Here is an 18,461-nt window from a genome sequence, read left to right as displayed (position 1 = left end):
ACCATCTGACTTATACAGCATTGTTAGGAACTGAAGAGTTCTATATAAGAAAATTATTAAAATAGTTGAAATTGGTCCCTAGAAATAAGTCTTTTTAAATTAGTTATTTTTGAGAGAAAATGATCTTAAAAGGTTTCCTTTACCTGCTTTCTAAAACACAGTATACTAAACATAACTTAACTTTATCTTGACACTTCAGTGACACGATGAGTACCAACTAGAAATTATTATGGCAGAATGCTTTAAAAAAAAAAAAGACAATAATGCTCTCATGGGCACCTGAAGTCACATACAAACCTGTCTGCTTTATAAACTTGTGCCTCTTCCACTATTAGCTTTTGCTTCTTAGAGTTTCATTTTTCAGGAGTTCACATCACTCATACTTCTAATCTGGTGTCCTTTATTAGGCATCTGTCTGGTCTAAGGATCTAAGTCTTTACGGGGCCTAAATGACCTTTCTTTATAAGACAGCTCAGCATTATTAAGACTATACAAGCCTGAACTCCAGAGAAAAGTGGCAAAACTCTACCTCCTCCACTGGATTACTACTGTAATATAATTTTTTTTTTTTTTTTTTGAGACAGAGTCTTCACTCTGTCGCCCGGGCTGGAGTGCAGTGGCACAATCTCAGCTCACTGCAAACTCCGCCTCCTGGGTTCACGCCATTCTCCTTCCTCAGCCTCCCGAGTAGCTGGGACTACAGGCGCCCACCACCACGCCCGGCTAATTTTTTGTATTTCTTAGTAAAGATAGGGTTTCACCGTGTTAGCCAGGATGGTCTCGATCTCCCGACCTTGTGATCCACCCGCCTTGGCCTCCCAAAGTGCTGGGATTACAGGCATGAGCCACCACGCCCGGCCCTGTAATATAATTTTTAAAGTCAAGAAAGCACTAATTTAGAAAATACCTCAGTCAATTTTCTTATGATCAGAAATAACAATAATCAGAAGAGAGGTAAGATGCATTCTACTATCTTTTTAACTTGTCTGTTCCTCCACTAGGGAGGGTATTTACAGAGATGAAAAAAAAAATCACACAAAACTACAACACATAAAGAAACAGAAAAAATTGACAACCTATTTTAACTAAAGTGAATACAAAGTAATAAAACAATGTACAAAATATGAAATACAAAATAGTTGGTCATTTCTGGTCTTATACCTTCCTAAAAGAAGCCGGTGTTTTGCTGCAATAATACTGAGCCAGAGAGAAAAGGTCTTCTATATCTTCTATATTCAGACTGGATGGAGTATTTTCCAAGAACTCTGAAATATTATAGACATAATATTTAGTAGTTTGTGAAAAATGCAAATATTGTTTATGTATCAGAGCCGAAATATCTTCATCATAAATACTATGCAAATGGAGTCTCAACAGTGGTGCTTTTACAATGACTTGTGGAAAAGTGGATTTCTCCAAATGAGCTGAAACTGCCAATGTAAATCTCTTGTCAGTGAAGAATAGTGTCAGGCAATCAAATCAAATTCATTAACCTTAATTAGAACTCTATGATTTATTTATTAAACATATATGAAGAAATGCCAAGGCCCCTGAACATAAAAAATGCCTAAGAAATAGTTACTGACTTAAAGAACTTTGTCTTGTGTGAAAAAATAAAAATAAATCATTATAATACAGTAAGATAAACATTGTTATACAGATAGAACAAAGTGCCAGGGAATATAGAGAGGAAGTAACTATCTCTATGTGGGGGATATGGTGGGGAGAATCCAAAAGGAGAACCAAGGTTTCACAATTGAAATATCATATAAACTGAGTATTGAAAGGTAAATTAAGGATGGGTAGGGAGGAACAGAGGAGGGCAATCTATTCGAACAGTGAAACTAATGAAATAGTATATGGAAAGGAATGAAAGAGTGAACAAATATGAAGGAATGAATGAAGATGGCAAAATAAAGGAAAATAGTCTTTAAGGTCTGTACCTGGAGAGTGTTTATATAATCTGAGAGTTGAATGGAGCCTCAGAGCTCTTCTAGACTAATCTCCTAAATGTACGAATGAGGAAACTGAGTAACTTACACAGATAAAGAGACCTGAAATGTTTTCACTACATTAAATGATACTTACGGATAACTTCTTCTTTGCTGTCTGACTCTTGTGTTAAAATAACTTCTCTGTAAAAGGGAATCAAATCAATTTGAGTTAAATATTAACAGAGCACCCTGAGAAAAGAGGAAAAAAAATCTAACCAACCAGATACTTACTTTGCATTAACAAGGATAATTAACATTAAGAAATAAATAAAAAATGGATCTGCTTGTTGTAGATATCCATCCCATATTGCCTGAGTGACTTCAATGGAACAGTAACATGCAAAAAGACTTCCAAGCTGTAATCAGGAAATGAAATGAGAGACATAAACCACTGGAGGTGACTTGTTCTCTTAAAAGTATTAAAGCAAATGAATAAGAAACATTACATCAAATTATCTGCACCTGATATTTAATGCGTACCTTAATCTTAGTGTATGAAATCCAAAGGCAAAACATGTGAATTCAAGGGACAATGGAGCCACATATTAACTGTGTGACTTAGGACATGTCAACCTCTTTAAAGCTTCCATTTTTACTTCTGTAAAAAAGAGGAATAATGCTACCCATCTTCTACTACTATTGTGAAAAGAATACCTAAAGTAACTAGCACATATCTTTGCCATAGCATAACTAGCATAATTATGGTCTGAGCTCCATAAGAGTAACTAAAATAATTATAATATAATAACAGCACAGTATTTAAATTACAAGGTAATTGTGAGGATCAAACATGGTAATTTAAGAGCAGCTAATAAAACTTTAATCATAATATAAATATGAATTGCTCCCAAAGCTCACTTGTACATCACTTGAAAGAGATTAGGCCGGGCGCAGTGGCTCACACCTGTAAACCCAACACTTTAGGAGGCCAAGGTGGGTGGATCACCTGAGGTCAGGAGTTTGAGACCAACCTGGCCAACATAGTGAAACCCCGTCTCTACTAAAAATACAAAAATTAGCCAGGCATGATGGCACGTGTCTGTAGTCCCAGCTACTTGGGAGGCTGAGGCAGGAGAATCACTTGAACCTGGGAGGCAGAGGTTGCAGTGAGAAGAGATCTCACCACTGCACTCCAGCTGGGGTGACAGAGTGAGACTCTGTCTCAAAAAAAAAAAAATAAAATAAACACACAAAAAAATAAACAACATTCATATCCTTCAATACATTTCAGGAGCTAAGAGTTGTTAATTTATAAGCAACTCTACAGCCCAACTGTGTTTTAAGTTGCATGAAGTAATATTTTTAGATCATTCAACTTTCATTAGATACAGAAATAATTCCATCTACAAGTTTAAATTTAAAAAATTTTTAACAGCTAAAGAGAATTAACGGGAACACATATATTTAGTGCACTCTGTGCAATACTAAGCTAATACTAAACTATTATCACATCATTAAAAATATCTCTTACTTAAATTCTCACAACAGGTGTGCAATACTAAGCTAATACTAAACTATTATCATGTATTATTAAAAATATCTCTGATTTAAATTCTCAAAACAGGCCTGGAAAGTAAACACATTTCTCCCCATTTTACAGGTGAGAAAGTAGATTTCAATTACTCCCCATTTTTTTCAGGTGAGGAACTTGGATTACTTTACTTTCTCAAGCTCACAGAGCTAGTGAGTGGTGTTGGGAACAGAAAAAAGCCTGAGATTCCACAGCCCATGTAATTGCCATCACACTTGACCACAAGGCTTTTAAAATACATAATGCTACTAATGTTTTTTGTGGTTGCTTTAAAAATTACGATTACAAACACAGATTAGAAGAGGTACATACAAACAGAATAGCAATACACAGTCATCTTTAAGCTCACTTAGCTCAACGAAAGTTACCACTGCATTGCTCACAGTGGTTTAGGAATTACTTTTTAATTGTTTCATCTCATGATACTTAAAAAACTCTATATCATCAACATGATACTAGTAGCAAGAGTAAACTATCTGAGGCCAGGCACAGTGGCTCACGCCTGTAATCCCAGCACTTTGGGAGGCCGAGGCGGGTGGATCACGAGGTCAGGAGATCGAGACCATCCTGGCTAACATGGTGAAATCCCATCTCTAATAAAAATACAAAAAATTAGCTGGGTGTGGTGGCGGGCGCCTGCAGTGCCAACTACTCGGGAGGCTGAGGCAGAAGAATGGCGTGAACCCAGGAAGCGGAGCTTGCAGTGAGCCAAGATCGTGCCACTGCACTCCAGTCTGGGTGAAAGAGACTCCGTCTCACAAATAAATAAATAAACAAACAAACAAACAAACAAACAATCTGGCATATCAGCTGAAGAGAAACCACTCAGTTTAAACCTCCAGCTATCAGCACGAATTCAGAGCTCTGGCATCAGAAATGGCATTTCCTAGGCAGAGAGACCTCTATTATTAAAATGCTTAAGAAAAATAGTTTACTACTTTAACATAAATAGGTAGATTCAGTGGCAACATATGAATCTCAGAGAAGCTACAGTTTTGACAAGACTAGGCTTGGCTCACACCTGTAATCCCAGCACTTTGGGAGGCCTGCGTGGGAGGATTGCTTGAGCCCAGGAGATCGAGACCAGCTCAGGCAATATAGTGAGACCTTGTCTCTACAAAAAAATTAAAACATTAGCCAAGTGTGGTGGTGCATGCCTGTAGTCCCAGCTACTCAGGAGGCTGAGGTGGGAGAATCACTTGAGCCCGGGAGGTGGAGCTTGCAGTGAGCCAAGACTGTGCCACTGCACTGCAGCCTGAGAGACCAGAGCAAGACCTCGTCTCAAAAACAAAAACAAAAAACTGACAAGACTGTGGCCAAGAGGGAATTAAAGAACAGGTTACTGAGGTTTGAGATTTAATGAGCCCAGAAGTGAAACCAGTTAGAATTCTCCAATTACCCATTTCCTGATTGTTAACTCATCCTATCATCCTCTGAAGTAGGTACAGTACTATTATTTCCACTTTGCAGATGAGGAATTGAAGCTCAGAGGCTGTCTTAGATCACACAGTTAATAATGGGAAGAAATGGGATTCTTCCTGAAGAAAAGTTAAGTAATACATAATAAAAGAATATGAACATATAGTCTCCTAGGACCCAATCATTGTTTTAGAAAGATCTCAAGTTAACCAGAAGAGCAGCAGTTAACCAGAAGTGTGGTCTGGGGACCTCGTAGAAGTCCCCAGGATTCTTTACAAAGGATCTGTAAGGTCAAAACTATTGTTACACAAATATGTAGAATTTACCTGCCTTTTGCATATATATTCCCTCGAAAATGAACAATAGAATTTTCCAACGCCTACATGATATGTGATATTATCACAGATTGAAATAAGGGCCAGGTGTGGTGGCTTAGGCCTGTAATCCCAGCACTTTGGGAGGCTGAAGTGAGCAGATCACCTGAGGTTAGGAGTTCGAGACCAGCCTGGCCATCGTGGTGAAACCCCGTCTTTACTAAAATTACAAAATTAGCCAGGCATGGTGGCCGGCACCTGTAATCCAAGCTACTTGGGAGGCTGAGGCAGAAGAATCGCTTAACCTGGGAGGCGGAGGTTGCAGTGAGGCAAGATTGCGCCACGGCACTCCAGCCTAGGCGACAAGTTTTTTTGAAACTCCATCTCAAAAAAAAAAAAAAAGAAAAAAAAAAAAAGCAGATATGATAATCCATCTTTGATGTAGCCAAACATTAATGAGATTTGCAAAAATATAAAACAATGCCACTACTCTAATTTTCTTTTGGAAAATAGTTGTTTATTTTAAAATAGGCTACTTATATCAACATGTAATAAATTTATAATTACTTTTAAATAAATTAATAAACATTTAAAATTCCTCAATTTTTTTTTTTTTTTTTTTGAGACAGAGTCTCACTCTGTTGCCCAGGCTGGAGTGCAGTGGTGCAATCTCGGCTCACTGCAACCTCCGCCTCCCAGGTTCAAGTGATTTCTCCTGCCTCAGCCTCCCAAGTAGCTGGGATTACAGGTACACGCCACCACACACGACTAATTTTTGTATTTTTAGTAGAGACGGGTTTCGCCATGTTGGCCAGGCTTGTATCAAACTTCTGACATCAAGTGATCCACCTTCCTTAGCCTCCCAAAGTGCTGGGATTGCAGGCGTGAGCCACTGCGCCTAGTCTAGTTTTAACAACTTCTCAATATAATCCATATGGATCATCAACAAATTTTAAGAGTGTAAAGGGTCCTGACACCAAAAGGTTTAAGGACCACTGACCTAAAGTAAGACCTCCCATTGAAAATACAAATACAGAATGATAGAGCACAGCGTTATACTTTATATTCTTTTATATTAACCATTTGATAACCTTAAGTCATTTTCCTTGTGACTGTATACCAATTCTTATACACACCATCAACAATTTAAACAAAGTTCTCAATTGAACTGCTATATGTATCATATATTACATGTACATATTCATATTTATTACATATATGTAAATGAGTTGTAATATTTATTTGTAATTAGTTGTAAATAGTTACATTTACACATACATGTAAAACAATAAAAGTGAACTTCATATCAAATAAGCTGAACTAACACGAGTGAAGAGCAAAAAAAGTTATTTTGAAATGCCAATAATTTTACCCCTTTGGTTTAAACAGTAATGATCTATAATTAGGACTTTTCTTTCTCTTCCTTGAAAAAAAAAAACCCACCTAACTATAGCTTTATATAAATCTATTTTTCATTAAATGTTCCTACTTTCACTTTATTACCCAGTTGAGTGCATAGGAGTCTGGAGTAATTTTCTTTGTATCAAGATAAGAACAAAGCTCAGGCTCATGGTATTGGATGAGTAACCTGAAGAGATGAAATGGTCTCCCTTTCTGGGAACAATCCCTAGAAGACAAGAGAAGCAAAATTTTTTTGCATTAACAGATCAGAAATAATCACATCAGTAACCAATCTTCCTGCTATACCCTCCACAGCATTCACTGGAAGCCTACCTGACAGTAGCAGGCAGAGGTCTCTTGCTAATACCTTTTTCAATGTCCCTGACTTGACAAAAGTTGCAGAAACTGTAGGTCTAAAGCCACTCTAGGGACATTCTCACAGGTGAACCCAGGCAGCACTCCAGTGAGAGAACTAACAGGGATCACTGAAAACAAATTTAGGTTATTCTGATAAGGCTGAGATCCCAAAAGGAGATCTGGGGAGTCCTTCCTTCTCTGCCAAAAAAGAGGAACTTCTAGAAACTAGGCTTCAGGTTAGCTCCACAGTTTATATACTCAATCAGGAATGTCCTTTAGCAAAGTACAAGTCTGAAATGGGCAGGTGAACATTTCAGAAATAATGGCCTTAAAAACTGTTGAAGCGGCCCAAGTACCAACTCCTCAGAGAAAATTCCAGAAGGTGCCAAAATACTCATCTTGTTCAATAACTGTCCTACTTCAAAGGGTTATTGTGAGAGCAAAATGGAAAAATTGGATCTGAATGTTGTTTTAAAGTAAAAGGCACCAAACATGTACATTAACATTTTTATCTAAAGGCTTTTTAAAAACAAATATTACCTTTTCCTGTCAGAGACTTCAAAAGTAGAAAGAAGGTACTCTACTTATTACCTGGGTGGTGAAATAATCTGTACACCAAACCCCCGTAACACACAATTTATTTATATAACAAACCTGCACACGTACCCCTAAACCTAGAATAAAAGTTAGAAATAATTACAAAGCACCTACAGATGCATTTTGGGCCATGGATTTCCTACAGTTTCTAGTCATCATCTCAGGAAGCATCTCAGCCTGCTCAGCTCTAAGAAGATTCCTCTGCCATGGGTCACAGCAGCCACTCACAGGCTTGATCTGAAAAGTACTGTCCCTCTACCCAGGCACCCAAGCATCTGAGCCCAGAGATGACAAACCCTTGGAGCAGTTCCAGATGTGGTCCATGAACTAGACTCACTCCTCAGGAAGTATAGTTACTTCCTCTTTCCATGCTCAGTCCCTGATCTCAAATTCAGAAGCATTATCTTCTAACTCCCACATACACAGCACTCTTAGAAAACCTTTCGAGCCCAGAGGATTTGTTAGATAATATTATGTTCACATTACTTCATTTTCTTGTGTCCATGTTTGTGATAACTCAAACAGAATACTTCATGGAAAAAAACTCTTAAAAGATACCAGATATTTGGTAGTGGATCTTACTGGATATAGGGAGATAATTACATGTTTTTTGGGTTTTTTTTGTTTTGTTTTTTTAAGACAGGGTCTAGCTCTGTCACTCAGGTTGGAGTGCAATGGCGTGATCTCGGCTCACTGCAACCTCTTTGCATCCTGGGCTCAAACCACCCTCCCACCTCAGGCTCCCAAGCAGCTGGGACTACAGGTACATCCACCATGCCCAGGCGATTTTTGTATTTTTGGTAGAGACAGGGTTTCTTCATGTTGCCCAGGCTGGTCTCGAACTCCTGGGCTCAAGCGATCCTCCCTCCTTGGCCTCCCAAATTGCTGGGATTACAGGCATGAGCCACCATGCCGGGCCAGAGGTAGTTACTTTTTAACCCGTATAGTTAAAAACAAAAAGCAATACTGAAAACACAGTTAATTCCAGACAGTTTGGTTAAAGTATGGTGTTACTGTTAACAAGATGCTGACTAACTCAATCTTCAGTTAGACCAGTAGGCTTCACTAATTCCTCAATTCCATAAATTTACTCCATTCAGCTTTTGTACTGAGATACATTCTACTATTACAAGGGAAGGAGGCAAGAATGTATCTAATGAATCAGCAAAAACTTATAAACAGGTCAAAGCACAGGCCATCATAATAAAAGTCAACTATTTATTGAGGAAATACCATGTGCCAGACAATGTAATAAGCATTTTACAAAGTTATTTCATTTTATCTTACATTTTATCAAACAATCCTATGAAATATATACCCAATTTACAGATGGGAAAACTGAGGCTCAACTAAAGTCAGGTAGCTCACTGAAGGTAAAATAGCTAAGAAGTGATGGAGCTAAGACTTGTATACAGAAACTGGACCTTAAGTCATTATGCCATACTGCCCCCTTCCATATCTAACTCAATATTTCAACAAGTGGTATTTTTGTAGGGGTCCCATCTCTAAAAAAGCAAACTGTAAAGAAAATGAAGTAAAAAGCCTCATGTAAAAAAGTCAATGAAATGAATGACAGTTTTTTTAAATTTTTAATTTTTTTTTTTTTTTAGACAGGGTCTCACTGTTGCCCAGGCTGGAGTGTAGTGGCAGGATCATGGCTCACTTCAGCCTCGACCTCCCTGGGCTCAGGTGATCCTCCCCACTTAGCCTCCTGAGTAGCTGGGACTACAGATGCATGCCCTCATGCCTGGCTAATTAAAAAAAATTTTTTTGTAGGATCAGGGTCTCACTATGTTGCCTCGGCTGGTCTCAAACTCCTGGGGTCAAGTGATCTGCCTGCCCTGGCCTCCCAAAGTGGCTGGGATTACAGGTGTGAGTCACTGCACCTGGCCTCACAGTTTTAACATGACAGCATTAATAAGGAGTGTTTTAAGCAGGGCAGAGTGGCATGTACGTGTAGTCCCAGCTACTCAGGAGGCTGAGGAGGGAGGATCACTTGAGACCAGGTTTTCAAGACCAGCCTAGACAACATAGTAAGATCTTGTTATCAAAAAAGAAAAAAAAATGTTTTACAATGTAATTTAAAGGGAAAAATAAAAATAATTTCTAAAATCTAAGATGTGAGGTCAATGTCAGGATTTGTATGACTCTCAATCTATCACTTTTTGATACTGCAGGTGGAAGGAAGTTTTATAGAAAAGGCCCCAGGTTGGCAATTGAGATGCCCAGACACAGAACTAGATTCATACTGGTATGACTACCTCCTCCTTAGTCTTAATACTTACCCTACTGTATAAATGCAAGGCAAAAGAATGCTAAGGCAGAACACACAGTGAGTAGAGGCATACACTATAGAAACAATTGCCTAGTTCATCATCTCATCTTCCGAAAAAGTGGGGCATCTCTGAGAGTCAGCCACTGCAACAGCAATTATTCATTTAACAACTGTATACTGCAATGTTGCTCTCAAGTACAAGGCACTGTGCTTGACGGGATTCTGCCATCTTATATGTGAAGCTGTAATAAGACATGCTAGTGGTAAAACCCAGTCTCTACCAAAAATACAAAAATTAGCCTGGTGATAGTGGCATGTACCTTTAAACCCAGCTACTTGGGAGGCTGAAGCAGGAGAATCGCTTGAGCTTAAGAGATGGAGGTGGCAGTGAGCCGAGATCGTGCAACTCCACTCTAGTCTGGGTGACAGAGTGAGACCCTGTCTCAAAAAAAGAAGAGAAAAAGGCTGGGCGCGGTAGCTTGCACCTGTAATCTCAGCACTTTGGGAGGCCGAAGGGGGCGGATCACTTGAGGTCAGAAGTTTGAGACCAGTTTGGCCAATGGTAAAACCCCATCTCTACTAAAAATACAAAAATTCACCAGGTGTGGTGGCACACGCCTGTGATTCCAGCTACTCGGGGGCTGAAGCAGGAGAATCGCTTGAATCTGGGAGGCGGAGGTTGCACTGAGCCAAGATCATGCCATTGCACGCCAGCCTGGCAACAGAGCGAGACTCTGTCTAAATGAATAAATAAATAATTAAAAAGAAGAAGATATGTTAGGTTAGGAGTGGTGGCTCACGCCTGTAATCCCAACACTTTGGGAGGTCGAGTTGGGCGGATCCCTTGAGGTCAGAAGTTCAAGACCAGCCTGACCAATGGTGAAACCCCATCTCTACTAAAAACACAACAATTAGCCAGGTATGGTCGCACATGCCTGTGATTCCAGCTACTCAGGAGGCTGAGGTATGAGAATCACTTGAATCCAGGAGGCAGAGATTGCAGTGGGCTGAGACTGTGCCACTGCACTCCAGCTTGGATGACAAAGTGAGACTCTGTCTCAAAAAAAAAAAAAAAAAAAAAAAAGAAGATATGTTAAAATGGAGTTCCAGCAGCATTCTGTGGGGCTCGGGGTTCCTTCCAGGGCTATTAATGCTGGCCCTGGCTGGAGGGCTGTTCCATATGGAAGTCATGGAAGCAATAACTAGAGAAACCTGACAACACAGTATGTTACAAAGCATAATGCAAAAGTCTTTCCCCACTGTTCCTAACTACCATCACCACCATTCTCCAGAGGCAAAGCTGGGACATCTTGTCTCTTGCTATTGCTAGCTGTTAGAGCAAGAGGTGGCCATGAGAAGTGCTAAAATATAGGCAGTTGAGAGACCTAGTACAACAAAATGACTCCTAAATATGAATTCAAGTCTTGGCTCTGCCATGACCTTAGCCTTGTTTTCTGGTATCTTTAAGTCTGTTTTCCTTACATAAAGCAGTATGGCTTCAAGGTAGCACAGAGGCTCTCCATCCTGGTGCATATCAGAATCACCTGGAGAGATTTAAAAATATCTATACCTATGCTCTTTGCAGTCCACTTATATCTGAAACTCTAAAGGCTTACTGTGGAAAAAATAGGAGTGCAAAAGATTTATTGGAAAAAAAAAAACAAAACTCTAGGGACCAGTATGTTTTAAAAGTACTTTGGGTAAAGAGTCATTTCTCCAAAGAAGAAATATAAATTGCCAATAAACACATAAAAAGATGCTCAACATCATTAGCCATTAGGGAAATGCAAGTCAACAACCATAATGAGGTATCACTTCACACTCACTAGGATGGGCTATAATCAAAAAGACAAATGTTGACGAGGACGTGAAGAAACTGGGATCTCCACTGACTGTTGGTGAGAACATATGATGCAGCTGCTATGGAAAAATCCGGCAATTCCAGAAAAGGTTAAACGTAATTACCATATGGTCCAGCAATTCCCCTTGTAGGCACATATCCCAGAAATGAAAATACACATCTACACAAAAACTTGTATATGAATGTTCACAGCTTCATACTCATAATAGTAAAAAAGTGAAAACAATCCAAATATCCATCAACTGATGAATAGGTAAATAAAATGCGGTATACGCGTACAATAAAAAATTTGGCAAAAAAAGAAATGAAATAAGAAATGCACTCCTATTTACATATATGATACAATATGAACCCAGAAAACATAATGCTAAACATTAAAGGCAGTCACAAAAACATATAAGGTATGATTCCTTATATACAGAATCATACCAATCATTCCCCCCATTTTGGGGGAAAATGGAGAGTTGACTACTAACGGGAAGGGGATTTCTTGTTGGGGTGATAAAATGTTCTAAAATTGGTTGTGGTTATGGCTGTACAACTCTGTGACTATAATTAAAACCAGTGAATTGTACACATTAAAATGGTGAATTTTATGGAATATAAATTATATCTCAATAAAGTCGTTATTTAAAAAAAGAAAACGTGCTTCAGTTGATTCTAACAAGCAACCAGGGTAGAGAACCATACACAACACTTATACCTCATACAGTGTGGTATCACATAGAAAGTAGTAAAAAATAAGAGTCAGTTAACTATCAAGGTCCAGATTAGCGGTTCTCCACCTTGGCTACACGCTGAAATTAATTAGTAAGCTCTAAACAAACTGATGCCTAGGTCCCATCACCAAGAGATTTTCATTTAATTACTCATGTATGCAAATAGTCATTAGGATTTTTAAGAGCTCCCCCAATAGTTCTAATGTGCATTCAAGGTTGTACAGCCAAGCCACTAGTCTAGACTATGTCTAAAGTTTCTTTTGGTACTAAAATTCTAACTATCTGATCTATTGCACTGGGAACTACAACAATTCTTTCTGGCCTCATGAGTGCTGCCCACCACCACGACCCCCACTACAACCCCCATCACAACCACCTGCACATCTGTCTGGTCTCAAATGCCACTTACCATGGGAAAGCCATCCCTGACCTCCAAGGTAAGTTAGGTTGCCCCCATTATACATCCCCATAGCACTCTATATTTCACCTTTCTAACATTCAGCACACTTCAATTTACTTGTTCAATGCCTGTATTTCTAGGACTTCCTTCCAAGCTCAATAAGGTAACACCCCAGAAATTTTACTTTTCACCTGAACACTGTAATATTTTATAGGCAAATAAATTAAAATAGGGATACCACCAAATAAACTGGAAGAATTATATATATAAACTCAAGAAATTTTTAATTTTTAAATTATTTTTTAAAAATAAATTTCTGTGTATTATACAACACGTTATAAAAAACACATACATAGTAAAATGGTTACTATTGTGGAACAAAATAATGCACCTATCATCTCATATCCCCAATTTCCCCTCTGTGGCAAAAGCAGCTATAATCTACTTATTTAGCAAAAATCTTCAATATAACAGACTATTATTAACTAGAGTCCCCACATTGCATATTAGGTCTTTCGACTTGTTCATCACACCTATTTGCTATTTTGTATCCTTTTGACCTAAATCTCCCCACTTCCTCCCCAACTCCAACCCCAGTATAACCACTGTTTCAGAAGTATACATTTTTAACTAAAGAATCTTTTAAAAAATGTTTATAACCACAAAAATAAAATAACAATTATGGATCAAACAACCTTCAAAATTATTTGAACCTTTTACTTTACCGCCAAAGTAAATCTAGCAACTTTAGCTCAAAGCAAACCAGGCCTGTATTCACTGTTAAAAACTACAATAACTGAATCATATTTTACCTGGGAATGTACTTATTCATTATGGCATAAAAGCAGTTGTATAAATCGCTGCGTGGCAGTTGAAGATGCACCAATGGTTTCAGTAGATGTATCCAGCTAAGGGATGTGCTATATTTAATGTTACGTGATTTACAATAAAAGGTAATTACAGATTCAATATCCAAAAGTAATTCTGCTGCCTTCTCCTCTGGCACTGAAAGCTGGTCTAGAAAATAAATGTTAAAAATAAAGTTACTGAGGGCCTGTCAGGGGCTGTTATTGGACATAACACTTGTTTACAAATATATAATACTATGTTAGTGCATTTAGAGAAAGACAAAGTGAAACTACATGAAAGTATATTTTCCCTTATACTTATTTTAACAATCATTGGTTCACAGATCCAAAACCCAAGGAAAACACACAGTCAAAACGCTTTATAACAGCCTTTTTTTTTTTGAGACGGAGTTTAGCTTGTCACCCAGGCTGGAGTGCAATGGCACGGTCTTGGCTCACTGCAACCTCCACCTCCCGATTTCAAGCGATTCTTCTGCCTTAGCCTCCCGAGTAGCCAGGATTACAGGCAAGCACCACCATACCCAACTAAATTTTTGTACTTTTAGTAGAGACAGGGTTTCACCATGTTGGCCAGGCTGGTCTCGAACTCCTGACCTCAGGTGATCTGCCTGCCTCGGCCTCCCAAAGTGCTGGGATTATAGGCATGGGCCACTGTTCCTGGCCTTCTAACAGTCTTTTAACTTTAAGACAGTTTAAAGAAAATTTAAAGAAAATTAAGAATAACAGTTTCACTTAAGCATGTTTTCTTACCTAGTCTGTTGAGAGAGAAGGGAAAGAAACAGAAGACTTCTATACATTCAGTATTTACTAAACATTAGCACTTAGTAATACCTGATCTATATATATGTCAAACATAAGAATGGCCAATCTGAATTAAAGGGATAGGTAAAGATAGGCATAGCCCATATTCCTGGGAAGCAAAAGGGTTTTCTACACAGATTATCACCTACTCCATGATGGGCAGTTGTTGCTATAATTTTGGCAGGAAGAGGGAAAGGAATTCATTCTCCACTATCAAATTCTTTCTTTTGTCCACACCAGCAATAATGTTTCTGCTGTGCTTACCACATATAGGCCTATCAAGCTAATAATTTAACTAAAATATGATGGAAAGAGAAACAAAAATACAATGCACTAGAGATGAATTTAAAAGAAGTATAAACTAAATTGATCCACATTGTGAAATGAAATAGATGTTGTGGGGTGACTGGAAACCTATTCAATCACAATTTATAATAGTTTCTCTACAGCAGTCCACAAACTATGATTTATAGATAAACTTTTGGAACAAAGCTCCCCTTTGAGGGCTGCATACAATCATATAGATCTTTAATTATATAAAAATCAAATTTAAGACTACAACAAACCCATAAATGTACATGAAAAATCTAACATATAATGCAAAAGAAACAGTAAAAACTAGGTTATCTTTTTTGTTTCTTTGAGATAGAGTCTCACTCTGTGCCCAGGCTGGAGTGCAGTGGTGTGATCTCAGGTCACTGCAACCTTTGCCTCCTGTGTTCAAGCAATTCTCCTGCCTCAGCCTCCCAAGTAGCTGGGACTATAGGCGCCCACCACGACACCTGGCTAATTTTTGTATTTTTTAGTAGAGACAGGGTTTTGCCATGTTGGCCAGGCTGGTCTTGAACTCTTGACCTCAAGTGATCTGTCTGCCTTGGCCTCCCAAAGTGCTGGGATTCAGGTGTGAGTCACTGCACCCAGTCAAAACTAGGCTCCCTTAAAATTAATAGACAATATTTCATAAGAATTTCCAAAGAAAAGTTCTAAAGCTATTTACAAGCCTTTTACAAATTCTGAAATTATAAGAAGATTATTCTGAAGAGTGATTCCTCAACCCAAAAATTATTTCCAAAATTTAACTCTGCTTGAAAGTGATTATTCAGCTTACCAATAAACCGCAGGCAATCTTTGTGAATAGTGTTCTGTTCTGGCAAGTCTAAAATACCATCCCATGATGCCAAACTATCACCTTTTCCTGCAACATTCAGAGCAATCTGGAAGAAAGATTTAAAAAGTGACTAGCTTCATATGTTATTCCTCATTCTTGGAAAATATGCTGTAATAATTAAAGGCCTGAATTTAAAAATAATAACAAAGATTACAATTAAGGTATCCATACTCCACCAAATGTTGAGTATTTAGTCATGTCACAACCAGCAGAATTATTTTAAATCCTCCTACATTAGATATTTCTTCATGTTGATTTAGTGAATACAATAAATTACCCAAAATATTTATATATTTAGATATGTAAATTTACACAATCAATTTTTTTAATGTAAAAACAACAGAATGTACTGGCAAAGAAAAAGTACATCTGTGCCATGTACATTTTAAAATTATACAAAAGAATACTTAATAAATTGAGCAAATGTTTTCACTGTTTTGTAAGGTTTTTTTTAAAATGTAAAATAAACTGTATTGATTTAAAGAATCTTAAGTGACATATCCAAATGCAACAGGTAGACCTACTAGAATTCAAATTTAAACAAATCACCCATAAAAACACATGTATGAGACAACTGAAGAAATTATTTTATGATATTAAGGAATTACCAGTCTTTTTTATTTTTTGAGACTGAGTTTCGCTCTGTTGCTCAGGCTGGAGCATAGTGGCACGATCTCGGCTCAATGCAACCTCTCCGCCCCCCGGGTTCAAGTGATTCTCCTGCCTCAGCCTCCCAAGTATGATACTACAGGCACCCACCACCACGCCCAGCTAATTTTTGTATTTTTAGTAGAGATGGGGATTCACCATGTTGGCCAGGCTGGTCTCAAACTCCTAACCTCAGGTGATCCACCTGCCTCAACTTCCCAAAGTGCTGGGATTACAGGTGTGAGCCACTGTACCCAGCCAGGAATTACCATTCTTTTAAATGTTTCAGACTTTTAGTATGCTAGCAAGGATTTGCTTTAAAACAATCCAGTGAGTTGGGTGGGGAGGAAAGGATGAGGATACTAATCAAACAACATTGGCTAAATGTTGATACCAGTTAAAGCTGGGTTATGGGCACATGGGAGTTCATTATACAAGTTCTACACTTTTGCATGAGCTTAAACTTCTATAATAAAATGCTCAGAATGCTGTGTACAGTTTTAATTCCATTTCTGTTACATATGTGCATAGGGCAAAAAGGTAAAAAGGTAAGCACCAAGACCTCATCTGTTTTACCTATAGGTGGTAGGTAACAGATTTTTATTTTATCCTTTGTGGTTGTTATGCTGTATATATTTCCACAAATATATGTATTTCTTTTGTAATCATAACAATGCCTTAATTCAAAATTTTAAAAAATAATAATACACATGAACTGTAGAATAGTTGAATAGAGGAAAACAAAGGGAAAATCTCCTATAACCCAACAGCCAGAGGCATACTTCCTTTTTTTTTTTTTTTTTAACATTGCTATGATCATTCTGTATCTGCAAATATACATCCTATTTTACTCACTGATTGTATCTTGTTTCAAGAAAATTTTCATAAACACCATTTCTTTTTGTTTTTTTTTTTTTGAGATGGAGTCTCACTTTGTCCCTCAGGCTGGAGTGCAGTGGTGCTATCTCGGCTCACTGTAGCCTCGCCTCCTGGGTTCAAGCGATTCTCTTGCCTCGGCCTCTTGGTAGAGATGGGGTTTCACCATGTTGGCCAGGCGGGTCTTGAACTCCTGACCTCAGGTGATCCGCCTGCCTCAGCCTCCCAAAGTGTTGGGATTATAGGCATGAGCCATTGTGCCTGGCCCCATAAACACCATTTCTAATGGCTACAAAAGCATATATTACATTCCAAAATCTAAGCCATTATTGTTAAATATACCAAACACTACAGAAACACACATTTTAATAAGCTGCTGTTTGATAAATCTAGATGTGGCATGCTCATAAGGTAATAAAGTTTTCTGCAACTAAGACAGCTGAAGCAACAAACTTTTAAAAATATTATTCTTCAGTGATTACATTTTATTCATTTTAGTTTCTGGTTACCTTCCAAACTTTGGCCCTCAGATCAGCAGGCAGCGGTCTTCCTTGAATTATATTTCTCAACGTTTCAAGATCACAACCTCCTGCTTCCAGAGCTTCTTCAAGATCTTTTTCCCTAAAAAATAAGTCCTATTTATTAAAATGAACTTTACCTCATACTTTTCCTTATTCAAGATTCATTTATAAGCATGGCCTATTAAAGGCTTGTCTAAGAAACAAAAGTTCTCAGCAACCAAAATGTAATGCCAAGGTATACACAGCATGTTTTCTTGTGGGAAATCTCAGGCTTCATACAGTCAATTTACTCTCATTTTACCCTTAGTTTGGTTGTCTTTTCCTAGATTAGAGAAATTTAAAGAGGAGATGGGGCAAGCTGGCTGACAGCACTGCGAAGTCATAGTAATAACAGTATTCCTGGTGGTGGTAATAACTTTACATAGCAACTATGTGTGGGGCACTATTTCAAACATTTTATGTGTTCTTTTTAATCCTCATAACAATCCCTATGAGGTAGGTTACATCACTGACCCCACGTACAGATGCAAAAATGGAGGCAAAGAAGGGTTATAGACATTTAGGGGACAACTGAAGAAATAACTTTATTGGTATTAAAAAGTTACTATTCTTTTAGGTGTTTACCAGTATTATGGTATAGGGTCACATGTCATATTATGGTCACATGTCATATCAGCAGTAGAGCCAGGATTCAAATTTTAACAGTCTGG

The 18,461-nt window shown here is 38.1% G+C and overlaps 1 protein-coding gene across 2 annotated transcripts in view; it reads right to left on the bottom strand.

Annotated features, from left to right (window-relative positions):
* TBC1D23 (TBC1 domain family member 23) overlaps positions 1-18,461 on the bottom strand; it is a 64,997-nt gene that overhangs the window by 27,841 nt on the left and 18,695 nt on the right. For both annotated transcript variants that reach the window (XM_016941544.4, XM_016941546.3), the window contains exons 2-8: positions 17,740-17,851; positions 15,647-15,752; positions 13,681-13,885; positions 6,762-6,885; positions 2,226-2,350; positions 2,089-2,135; positions 1,162-1,265 (exon numbers count right to left, since the gene is read on the bottom strand). In XM_016941544.4, coding sequence (XP_016797033.1) covers positions 1,162-1,265; positions 2,089-2,135; positions 2,226-2,350; positions 6,762-6,885; positions 13,681-13,885; positions 15,647-15,752; positions 17,740-17,851 — 823 coding nt within the window. The remainder of the gene's footprint in view (positions 1-1,161; positions 1,266-2,088; positions 2,136-2,225; positions 2,351-6,761; positions 6,886-13,680; positions 13,886-15,646; positions 15,753-17,739; positions 17,852-18,461) is intronic.

This window comes from Pan troglodytes, chromosome 2 (genome assembly GCF_028858775.2).
Source record: "Pan troglodytes isolate AG18354 chromosome 2, NHGRI_mPanTro3-v2.0_pri, whole genome shotgun sequence".
NCBI classification, from domain to species: Eukaryota; Metazoa; Chordata; class Mammalia; order Primates; family Hominidae; genus Pan; species Pan troglodytes.
This window is presented reverse-complemented; position numbering and strand designations above follow the sequence as displayed.